The 12,500-nt window shown below is 40.9% G+C and overlaps 1 protein-coding gene across 2 annotated transcripts; it reads left to right on the top strand.

Annotated features, from left to right (window-relative positions):
- The first annotated feature begins 453 nt into the window (after positions 1-453).
- ociad2 (OCIA domain containing 2) lies at positions 454-6,872 on the top strand. Of its 2 annotated transcripts, none has more exons than XM_079220636.1 (7): positions 454-624; positions 710-794; positions 3,791-3,844; positions 4,634-4,681; positions 5,426-5,560; positions 6,172-6,259; positions 6,363-6,872. In XM_079220636.1, the coding sequence occupies exons 1-6, from the start codon at positions 538-540 to the stop codon at positions 6,255-6,257; spliced, it is 495 nt and encodes a 164-aa protein (XP_079076762.1). In that variant the 5' UTR covers positions 454-537; the 3' UTR covers positions 6,258-6,259; positions 6,363-6,872. The 2 variants fall into 2 exon arrangements, with proteins under 2 accessions (XP_079076762.1, XP_079076761.1); XM_079220635.1 differs by having other exon boundaries at positions 5,426-5,597; positions 6,185-6,259.
- The last annotated feature ends 5,628 nt before the right edge of the window (positions 6,873-12,500 follow it).

The raw sequence follows: 12,500 nt of genomic DNA, 5'->3' as shown, positions 1-12,500 counted from the left end.
GTCCGTATGTGGGTCTCCACAACATCTTGATTAAAGGGCTGTAGTACCGGTAGCCTCTTTGAGAAACACATGCAACCGCTACATTAATAGCAATGCTATTATTTGTTGAGCTAAAACGTCAACAGTGACGCTTGCATATCGTTGATATATATATTTTTTTTTCATCTCTTTTTTTTTTTTTGAGTGCGGAAACGGGCTTCCATAAGTACGAAGGTGAACCTGACCCACATTGTGGTTCTTATACTGGGTTGTCTTCTACCTCATGTCCGGGAAAACATCTGTATGTCACCGCTTTTTACTTTTTTTAATTTGTTTTAATTTTAAATTATAAACATTGTGCATTTTTACCCTGCAAAATTCAATATATCTTTTTCTTTTTTTTCAAGTGGGGCGGGATTATAAACACAAGGAGGAGCATCAAATCCTGTTTATAAGAAGCACTGAGAGAGAAAGAGGAAGTAGAGGATACGAGCTGGAGAAAGCTGAGCACTTCTGATCCAGGAGAAAGAAGAAGAAGAAGAAAAATAAAAAAGCGCCATGAGTTCTGAACCCACCGGACAAACTATCACCGTGAAGACGGGCGAGGCGGCGCCGGCGGCCGGGCCAGAGAAAGCGGGCTGGAAGGTGAGTGTCTCCGCTGTGGACCACCACTGACCACCGTGATACGTGAGTCCTGAACCTGTGCGCGTGTGCGCGTGTGTCTCCACAGTGCGCCATGGGGGACCGTCACGTGCACAGAGAAGACGTGAGGAAGGTTTGGAAAGACTGCCAAGAGGAAAGCTTCTGGTACAGAGGTAATCTATTTTATATATTCACATTTACTTCTTATTAAAACCCCACGTGTTTGAAAGTAGTTGAGGTGTGACTATGAAGTGGAGTCCACAAGCATTCTCTCTAGAGACCACCAGGGGGCGACTCCTCTGGTTGTATAGAAGTCTATGCTTCATGTGTTAAAGCTGCATTCTCTCTCCTGACCACCAGGGGGCGACTCCTCTGGTTGTATAGAAGTCTATGCTTCATGTGTTAAAGCTGCATTCTCTCTCCTGACCACCAGGGGGTGACTCCTCTGGTTGTATAGAAGTATATATAAATGACTCTACTCCTCTTGATGTATTCCCTCAGTAAACATTGTAAACATGAGTTTATGTCTCAATCTCTAGTTTCAAGTCTTCTTCAATACAGCATGATGTTCATTTAGTAAATTATGGTCATTTAGAGTCAACCAGACCATAAAGGGGGCGGGGCTACAAGGTGATTGACAGGTCGCGTCCGTGTTTTCGTCTCCCCACCCCACCCCTTTCACAGTGTGTGTTTTCACCACATGAAAGTTCATTTTAATATTTTTGGTGGTTCTCTGCTCCACCCTCTTATGTCACTTCTGGTTGCAAAAAAAACAAGATGGCGCCCACCGAAATGCCCAACTCAAGAGCTTCAACAACCGGCAGTGAGCTTCTCTCACAGCCTCTGAGTTGTATTCCTCCGAGTGTGTTTTACGACGCCGAGCAGCCGGAGTAATCTGTCGGCACTTTGTTCACACGCGTGTTTACAGTCCACTCAGTGGAGATTAATCTGTGGCGCCCAAACCTCTCAAAGTCACACTGTAATGGCGGCACACACCCAAACCTCTTCAGGTGAATAGGGTCAAATAATTAACTCATAGATATGAACATGAAACTTCACCACTTCATTACTGACATTAAGATGAGTATTTATTGTATTACAAGTTTTATGAAATGTTATGTTTAAATATAGAAATGAGGCATTATGTAATGGTAGCTTTTGGTGAATTTAAGAGAAATCTACAGGTTTCAAACTTCTAATTTTGACTCGTGTGGAAATCCTTTCCATGATTTTATTAAGATAGTTGAAAGCGTCGTTTTTTTGAGTGCAGAAGCAAATGGACAATGTTTTCTTTCCTCTCGTCTGACAGAAAAAATAGAACAAAATCTGAAATGATCCGTGACCTGTAAAACAAGCCGAACAGGAGATTACATATTAGATCTAACAGAAAGGAGTGTTGTGAGCGAATGATTCATGTTGTCAACACGTTATTGTCTCCGGCATCAAACCCCCGGCCCTCCACAGCTGCTGGCTATCTCACCTTTCAGTTATGTAAACATGAACCGCCAACAATTCCATAGTAGGAAGTCAGAGCCGTCCCTTTTTTAAATTTTTTTTTTCAAATTAGGCGGAGCAAATCTTTCTATTGGTCAAAGGTTCAGTCGGATTTAACCGCTTAAAAACCACCTACATGTGTCACACCCACATCTCTGCAACCACTAGGGCTATTTGAATAATGTTGGTGTTATAATATGTGAGATGTTGTTCAGATGTGTAAATATCAGTCTATATGTTACTGGTTAAGAGTAATTGAAGATGACACACAGAAAAAAATGAAAAGGTTTCAGGTCCGCCTATAAAAAAATCACTTTCAGGATGATTATTTCTTTGAAATGATGCAGCTGTAAGGTCCAACTCTAACCCAGATCATAGCTCAATATGTGAACATTCTCTAACCCAAATCATAGCTCAATATGTGAACATTCTCTAACCCAAATCATAACACAATATGTGAACATTCTCTAACCCAGATCATAGCTCAATATGTGAACATTCTCTAACCCAAATCATAACAATATGTGAACATTCTCTAACCCAAATCATAGCTCAATATGTGAACATTCACTAACCCAGATCATAGCTCAATATGTGAACATTCTCTAACCCAAATCATAGTTCAATATGTGAACATTCTCTAACCCAAATCATAACACAATATGTGAACATTCTCTAACCCAAATCATAGCTCAATATGTGAACATTCTCTAACCCAAATCATAACACAATATGTGAACATTCACTAACCCAAATCATAGCTCAATATGTGAACATTCTCTAACCCAAATCATAGTTCAATATGTGAACATTCTCTAACCCAAATCATAACACAATATGTAAACATTCTCTAAACCAAATCATAGCTCAATATGTGAACATTCTCTAACCCAAATCATAGTTCAATATGTGAACATTCTCTAACCCAAATCATAGTTCAATATGTGAACATTCTCTAACCCAAATCATAACACAATATGTGAACATTCTCTAACCCAAATCATAGCTCAATATGTGAACATTCTCTAACCCAAATCATAACACAATATGTGAACATTCACTAACCCAGATCATAGCTCAATATGTGAACATTCTCTAACCCAAATCATAGTTCAATATGTGAACATTCTCTAACCCAAATCATAACACAATATGTGAACATTCTCTAACCCAAATCATAGCTCAATATGTGAACATTCTCTAACCCAAATCATAATTCAATATGTGAACATTCTCTAACCCAAATCATAGTTCAATATGTGAACATTCTCTAACCAAAATCATAACACAATATGTGAACATTCTCTAACCCAAATCATAACTCAATATGTGAACATTCTCTCTGCAAAAGTTGACTTTGATAAAGTGAAGCAGAACAAAGTTAGAGAGGGTTTAGAACAGAGAACATTCAGGTGAGGACTCCAACATTTGCATTGGTTCACATTTGTGACATTTTAAATGTTCTCATGTACCAAACCATATATTTCACTTGTATATTACTTATGGTGTTCAATACATCCAAATACAGCAGTTTGGGGCTTTTTTTCTTCTTCATAAAACAAGCTATGATTTACAGTTTTATATAACAGTCGCTCAGTCTGGGGATTGTATTTGAAGTCATCATGAATGACTTTGATCTGCTTCTGTATTCACTGACTTGGTTCTCTCTCCTCAGCTCTTCCCTTTTCTCTGGGCAGCATGGCCGTCACCGGCGGACTCGTCTACAAAGGTGCTGACATTAAACCCTGTCCTCCCGTTATGTCGTCATGTCGTCATATCGTCATGTCGTCATATCGTCATGTCGTCATATCGTCATGTCGTCATGTCGTCATGTCGTCATGTCGTCATGTCGTCATGTCGTCATGTCGTCATGTCGTCATATCATCATGTCGTCATATCATCATGTCGTCATATCATCATGTCGTCATGTCATCATGTCATCATGCCATCATGTCATCATGCCATCATATCATCATGTCGTCATCATATCATCATGTCGTCATCATATCGTCATGTCATCATATCGTCATGTCGTCATATCGTCATGTCGTCATATCGTCATGTCGTCATATCATCATGTCGTCATATCATCATGTCGTCATATCATCATGTCGTCATATCGTCATATCATGTCGTCATATCATCATGTCGTCATATCATCATGTCGTCATATCATCATGTCGTCATATCGTCATATCGTCATGTCGTCATATCATCATGTCGTCATATCATCATATCATCATATCATCATGTCGTCATATCGTCATATCATGTCGTCATATCGTCATATCATCATGTCGTCATATCATCATGTCGTCATATCGTCATATCGTCATATCGTCATGTCGTCATATCATCATGTCGTCATATCATCATGTCGTCATATCATCATGTCGTCATATCGTCATATCGTCATGTCGTCATATCATCATATCATCATGTCGTCATATCATCATGTCGTCATATCATCATGTCGTCATGTCCCGTTTGGTTGACGTTTAGTTGTATTTCCATGCAGGTATTTGGAATGCGTCCAAGAGGTTTGGTCCCTTTCCCAAACTAGCAGGTGTGTATTTTTGACTTTCTCATGCTTAAAATACCTAAAACATTGTTTTTCATGCGCTGGTCAATTTAGATATTTTGTTCTATTTATCTTCCATAACTCGTCTTCTTTCATTCTAGAGGAAAGAAAACAATTATTTTACTACTTTGTCTGTTTACGTCTGTAGATTTCTCCTAAATTCACCTGAAGTCACTGTCACATAAAGCCTCATTTGCATGTTTAAACACAACACTTCATAAAACTTTTTACACAATAAATCCTCCTCTTAGTGTCAGTGATGAAGTGGTGAAGTGTCATGGTGATATCTATGAGTTCATGTGTTCACCTGTAGAGTCTTCATCATGATGTCATGGAACTAAACTTCTCTTTAAAGACGTTTTGTTCACACATTCATAACCTCATTTATATAACTTCACTCTTTCATTCCTACATATATTCTGAGGGGTTTGTTCACAACGCATTCATAACCTCTGTTATATACCTGTATGTCATTCCTTTTGACAGTATTTAATGATTTATGGAGTGACATAAATGTAAACACCTTTGACTCTAATATGTCAACAAAATGAAACAATAATTTTGAACCAACGTTCACATTTATGTTCTAGAGATTAGCCCATATTGAATATGATTTTAGTCTGATTCGTATATTTAAACATTTTCAGAAGCCTTGTCATAGACAATCTAGTTGTCTTAATGTGAGTAATGAAGTGGTGAAGGTTCATGAGCTCTCACTTTGCCTCCTAGTCGCCGGCGTCCTCGGCTACGCCGTGGGGAAAGCTTCTTACGTCCGAACTTGTCGGAGCAAGTTCCAGGACATCGGCATTGAGGGTGGACCAGGATTTGGACCCTGGTCTGGTTCTGGTTCTGGACCCTGGTCTGGTTCTGGTTCTGGACCCTGGTCTCGTTCTGGACCCAGGTAGGGATCGCACTGCATTGGAAGGTTTCACGGTCTTTAATTACAGTTAAAATGCCAAAACATACTGCAATGTATATCAATAGATCTAAATTCAAATTAAAGATCTGTGCAGTTTTTTTAAAAGATAGTTTTGTGCAGAAATCCTGCTACGTACTTTTTATTTATTTAATTTTGAAGATATGACTTTGAAGTAACATAACTTGACCAAATACATTACTTTTTCCCCCTTTGTTTACTAGTTTCTGCATATTAAAAAAAAAACATTTTGTATACAAAAGAAGGGAAAAAGGCATCAAACCGACATACAAAATTAAGTAAAATAATGTTACCACATAAAAAATAAAACACACATAAAAAGAAAAGTAAAAAATAAAACAAAATTGTGTGTGTGTGTGTGTGTGTGTGTGTGTGTGTGTGTGTGTGTTTATATCATATTCCAAGAGGTTGCCATACGCTGCTAAATCTTAAAAAAAAAAATGAAGATGAATTACTTTCAAGCCAATAATTTGACAGTTTTGTCCGTGGTGTTTGTGCTGCAACAAATCATTTATAATAAATAATATTCACTGACCAGAATGTCCCAACAGGTCCTGCCGCCACGTGTGTGAAGAATGTAAGAAAAAAGCTCCGGCTGCAGCTGCAGAGCCGGAGAAGAGCTAAAGGTGAGCGGTCATGTGATGAAACACATGCAGTTATGTATGTCATCGTCATAGTGCCATTGAAGTATGTGAACGTGCTCTTTATGTATTCCATTTTATTTTGCAGGAAACACTGAAGCATTGCCTGGACCCGTCAGCAGCAGCTTTTGTCTTTAACGTCGCAAATAATGCCGATAATTCATTCAAGTATGTTTTTATATATTGCACATCCGAGAGACATTGCACATGATGTCCACTAGGGGGAGCTGCTGTGCTTTCATTCAGAGATCCTTTGACGTATTTACAGCTTCATGTGTAACGTTCTGTCTGCAGGAATACAAAGTCTTTTGTAAGAAGTGCAACAATGGAATCAAGGATAATGTTGGATTCATAATCAGCTGCCTTCTGCAACAACGACCAGCCATAATAAATGTTGCCTTAAATATGTAACAGCCCAAATTGTTTTCTTTACCCTCCAGACCAACATAAACATGTGGGAAATGTTAGTTTTTTAATATACTTACAATCATTGCATGGTTTCTCATATTTGTTAATCTTGACTAAAGAAGAAATCAACAGCATATTTGTCACAAATCTCATTTTTTGATCACTTTCTATGTGTTACATATAACTGTTTCCCTTCATCATGATAATAATAAATCAAATATTGTAAAAAGAGTTTTATAGTTATCTTAATATGAATGAAATGACTGAATGAAAAACAAGATTTCTAATTCATTTTTAGTTTCCAGAACTCACACAATCTTTGTTATTTGGCAACAGCATTTTTTCATTTGTTTAACTGAATTAAGTTCATTTGTTCAATAGTTTAAAGGGACCGGAGAAGACTTTGTTTTTTCACCACTTTCAGAGGACTAACCCTGCCAGTATAGCAGATAAATGACTAAAGAAATTAAAATGGACATTAAAGCCTAAATTATAAAATGAATGTGCAGGTTAATTTAAAAACATAAAACATGCACAGAAATGGCAAAGTTCATCAAATATACTTTTTTTTTATTAATTAATTTTCAGATTGAATTTGCATACATTTCTGTTTATTGATTTTACCTATTTATCCATATCCTTATTTATTCAAATAAACAAATACATTCAATGTTTTATTCTATTTCTGTGCATATTAATTTATTTTTAAATTACAATTATTTAATAATTATGGGCTTTTATTTCTACCTTTCGTTCGTTGTTATTTTATTTATGTGTTAATTAATATATGTATTAATGTATTTATTATAACGTTTAAATACAGTTTACTTTACCGTACCCGCCCGCCTAGTGCACGTTTCGGTGTACACCGGTCACAAAAACAGAGCGAACCCTTTACAAAAAGTCACCGGCACGTCATCCAATCAACAGATTGCCATGTCTTTGGTTCAATAAGAAAGCTGCGTTTCATGTGGGCGTCACCCAATCACAGCCAATCACGTCGAAAAAAGGCGGGACCAAACCGGGCTGACAGTGGAGCTCTTCCCAACACCGGAGAAAAAAAAAAAAAAAAAAGAGAGATTCTCACCACTAAACGCAACAAGAAAATCCTTCCGATGCAGGACGTCCAGGCTGGTTCGGCAAAAACGAACAGACCGTCCGCGAGCTAAGCTACCGAGCTCCACGACGACAACAACAACAACCAACAACAACAACAGGGGGAGAAAGAGAGGAAACAAAAAGAAGTTGTGAGTAAAACGTCCGCTTTGCGAAGATCCGCTCGTGACGCCGCCAGGTAGCTCGAGCTTTGCTTTTTTGGGGGCTGATTATCCCCACGAGTGTGTCGAACTACAACGTTAGTTGGCAACTGGCTCGGTTGCTCGATGAAGTTGCTCGATCGAGTTGCTGCTGGCTAGCTTAAGCTTAGCGCTTAGCTAGCCCCGCAGTGTCAACACCAAGCTAGCTGCTAGCTTAAAGCTACCGCGGTGGGGCTTCATGTGTTCGCCTCTTTTTGACTCTTTTTGTGTGTTTCCTGGGAGAATACATGTCGGACAAATACAATACTGTTCCGTTACGTCACCAGACGTTACTCAGTGAGCCTTTTATGCTCTTTTTATTCATTCTGCTTGCAGCTTAACTTTTTTTTTTTAATATGGTGTGTGTTTTTTCCCCTTAAAGCATGGTGTGTGTGTGTGTGTGTGTGTGTGTGTGTGTGTGTGTGTGTGTGATGCATTGTAACAGCAGTGAGAGCTGTCAAGCCTCGCATCCAGCTCACAACATTCCTCCTAAAGGACTCTCCATTCTCCTTGTTTGGAGTTGCATCTCACACACAATGAGGCGTTTGTTCTCTGCAGACTCTCTGCTCTCTGGAGGTCTCTGGAGGTGGAGATGGCCACAGTGACACAAGTCCATTATTCCCCCTGTGTGTCACCCATTGTGGAGGTGGAGCACGGTAACGTTGTCCCACTGTGTGGATCTGCTGCAGTGGCACACGCGTGGTGTAGTCATGTTACTCTCTGATGTGGTGACCCTCCGGTCCTTGGCCTGCCAGGTTAAGCCTCTGATGGCAGTCCAGATGCGTGGAGTGTATTCTCTGATAAACCAGAGGGAATCCCCCCCTTAGATAACGGAGAGCTATCTATTGGAGATTATCCGGGGCATAACTCCAGTGAATTAGTGTGTTTGGTTTAATCTGTTGGGACATTAATAGCATCGTAGAGCATGGGGGGATGAAACACCACGCTGTGTAAGCGTCCCCACAGTGGCCCCTCACTAAGCTCCTCTCTCTCTCTCTGCACCACTGCAAGGATTAACTGTTAACTCAGCATTTCAGTGGCGACTACAACAATATTATGTAATGCAAAAACAACTCCTTTCATCCATCACCTTACCTGATTGTGTTTAGGTCTTGTAATATTTACGTAAAAAACGTATTTAGTTATTTGAATTGTCTTTCCTATTCCTAACCGCTATATTGTTTTGTGACTGACTTTCTGAATGGTCATTTTGAGAAAGCAAACACAGCGTTGTCCGTCTCTAAGAGGGCTTGAAACTTTCCGAAATATTCGCACCTGCTGCGGCGCCCTTTGACCCCGCGGCACTCGACCTGGTTGCACATGGAAACGCTCCTCTGGGAACTCCTGGTCCCCGAAGCCGTCCCAGGGTCCCCTCTTATCTGGACCGACCGGCCGGGTCCAGGCGAGTGTTTGCATTCTCACGCTGCTGAATTATTAACTGGACATCTGGACAAATATCTCTTTGGGGAATTGAACCTGAATTTGGCTGAAAATCTCTGCCGGTCAATTAAAGAACCGGCGCCTCGTCTCAGGGGCCACGCCGTCTGAACCGTGAACACAAACCGTCTCTCCGGAGAACAAAGACGGCCCGGCATCGCGGCGCCCTTTCATTCCAGTTTGTGGGGAAATTCCCTGTGAAACGGTTAAACCCCATCAACCCGAGGGTATTCCTATTGGGGGACTTCAGATAACAAAAAAAAAAGGGCTACAAGAATATTTCATTGCCATGTACATGCGCCAAACACAACTCAAACAATAAATAAAAGATTACAAATACAGTATAGACGCCATTTGCCATAAATATACTCTCACGGCAGGTTTCTGGACCAGGCGATCCGTATCTAGCAGCTAGCAAACGAAGTGAGACGGCAAAAAGCAAGCCGCTTCCACACAGATTCCACCCATATCAAGCAAATCCCTGTAACCCAAAGTATCAGCAACTTATGAGCAAAGGAACACCAGCAACATAAATAGCTTTATCGCTTTACGGTCAGCCAATCCGTCTTACCTTTGATGATAAAACGTAGAAAACAATTTTTTTCCCGGTAAATCCACACGGTTTTATTTTCAACTGATATCCTGTGTCTCTTTCAAATCATCGCAAACTTTGGGAGGGGCCGTTCTGACCAGGTAGACGGGCAGACTGTCAGCGTATCGGACCATATGCTTCACCAATGACGACGCCTATCTGTAGCCTATTGGCTCACAGTGCTGTCAATCGTCATTTTGAGATTACAGATCGATTCTTTAGGCTGTGACGATTCCAGGGATAGTTCATTTTCTTCAATCGGCCAACTAATTACGGAGATAATGGCGTGCGTAGTCATAAGTGGCCAGGGATGAGAAGGTCTTCATTACGCACCAGACAAACAGACGGAGAACAGCTGTTTCTCTAGCTCCTATTCATCCCCCAATTTTTTTTTTTTAAGAAAAACTGTATTTGGATGTATTGAGCAACATTAGTAATATACAAGTGAAATATATTGTTTGCTCCATGAGAAAAGTCAAATGTGCCCAAATGTCCATTTTGGGGACCTCGCCTAAACTGCCTTTACTAAAAATGCTCTCATTTTGTTCTGCTTCACTTTTTCAAAGTAAAAGTTTGCAGAGAGACTGGTCACATATTGTGCTACCACTGGAAGAGGCTTAGGCAGGCTGATGCATCATTCCAAGGAGATAATCATCCTGAAAGTGCTTTCTTTTTTAGGCGAACCTGAAATCTCTAATTTGGGCTGTGTGCCATCTTCATTTACTCTTAAACAGTAGCATATATAGTGGTGCTAACACATCTGAACCATGTCTCACAAGTGTACTGTTTATTATAACACTAACATTATTAAAATAGACCTTGTGGTTGCAGAGATGCACCCTTTTTAGTTTAGGTATACAATTAAGTCAGTTTATTAAAAAAATGACCTAGGGCTTATGGGGTTAAGATAAGAGTATTCATGAGTTGGTAAATGATTGAACGCGGCGATGTCGTTCCAAAAAACGTTTCCAAACATTAAAATGCGTTCGTTTTGAAATCAGAAGCTGTTCATGAAGCTAACTCCAAATGAAAGCTCAACATAACGCACTCTGATTCACATTCTTTTGAGAGACTCCGGCGTAATGTAGCGCACGATAAACGGACCGAGACTCGCCAGGAATAACCTATAATTGAGCCCTGCTGAGGAAGATTATCCTTGGATTTGGGAGAGAAGTTTCGGAGCATAATTGATGTTTGGGTCTGCCTCCGCCAGAGGAACCGCCCCGGCTCTGCCCTCAAGGCGGCCTCGGCTCAGCGGCCAGCGGTTCGGCCTCGTTCGGATCAGCTGACGGGGAAATAACGCTCTGGCTGTACAGTAGAGGTTGAAGATAAGAGGAATATCTGTGGAAACATCCAAAAAAAGCAAAAGGTGTTTGTTTATGCACTTCCCATTCCCGGTGGGAAGAAGCCAGTAATGTTTCCGCTCAAGAGGTAGTGATTAGAACATGGCCAGGCCTGTCATTTTGGGTTGGAGGGAGCCAGATATAGGCTGTTCCCTCTTTCGTCCAGTTTACTGCCTGTTTCTGACTTTAAGCCGCTCCACATTCCTCCAGGAAAACGCTTCACATTCTCCGTCCTCTCGGTCTGTTTCTCTAAATCTTGACGGCGGTGAAGCACAAGGTGAACTCTGAGGACGCTGAGCCAGAACGGCGAAGGGGAACGAGACGACGGGGACAATCGCGGCTTTGTCCGGACTCTGACTTCCTGGGTGCACCTCCCTATTCGCAGCATCCTCGCCTCAGAAAGTCTCCGGGTGATATTAGATGAAGTCAAGTTAACCATTGATGAGATCACTTCTGCTCCCGTGACCTTTGGCCCGTCTCTCACGTTGTAGTTGCACCAAATAAAGTCTAGCCTCCTCCACCGTAAGCAGATCTAGAAAATGCTTTGATTTGTTGGAAGAAATACGGAGATGTGAGATGTGTTTCAGAGCCTAAATATAGAGCGCCAGCTCATTATGTGGCTGTTTTTGTGCTGCAGCGTTCAGGATGTGCACATGGTTTGGCTCACTCTTTTTTGCTGTGGTCACAGCTTTTTGTGTGTGTGTGTGTGTGTGTGTGTGTGGAGTCGCTGAGTTGGAACAGGAAGCCAGATGTATTATTCACACGTCTGTCAGCGTGAGAAGTGAACGATCGCGTCTGAGAATTTATTTTTGTGGCGGCTACAGAAAGGTACGTGAGACGGCGCGTCGCCGGGACTCGACTTTCGGGCCGCGGAGCTTTTTGTTGAGTTGAGTTTAGTTTTGACCTTTTCTCACCATCCGTCCTCGGTGTGAGTCGACGTTATCACACCTCGACTTCTCCGTCTGGCTGCTGTGTGACTCAGTGGTTTGTTCTTCTTTCCTTTGTTTGACTGCAGTTAAAAAAAAAAACGGTTCAACCATTTTTTATTTTATTTATAGCAGTTTAATCCTGTCACTGGATCACATTTATGTTCCGTGACCTACGGAGAGATGTTCAGAAACCATTTTCTCCTTCCTGTTACGCACTCGACC

Source organism: Taurulus bubalis (assembly GCF_910589615.1).
Source record: "Taurulus bubalis genome assembly, chromosome: 7".
Lineage (NCBI taxonomy): Eukaryota > Metazoa > Chordata > Actinopteri > Perciformes > Cottidae > Taurulus > Taurulus bubalis.
The sequence above is the reverse complement of the archived record's forward strand: the minus strand, read 5'-3'. Positions and strand labels throughout refer to the sequence as shown.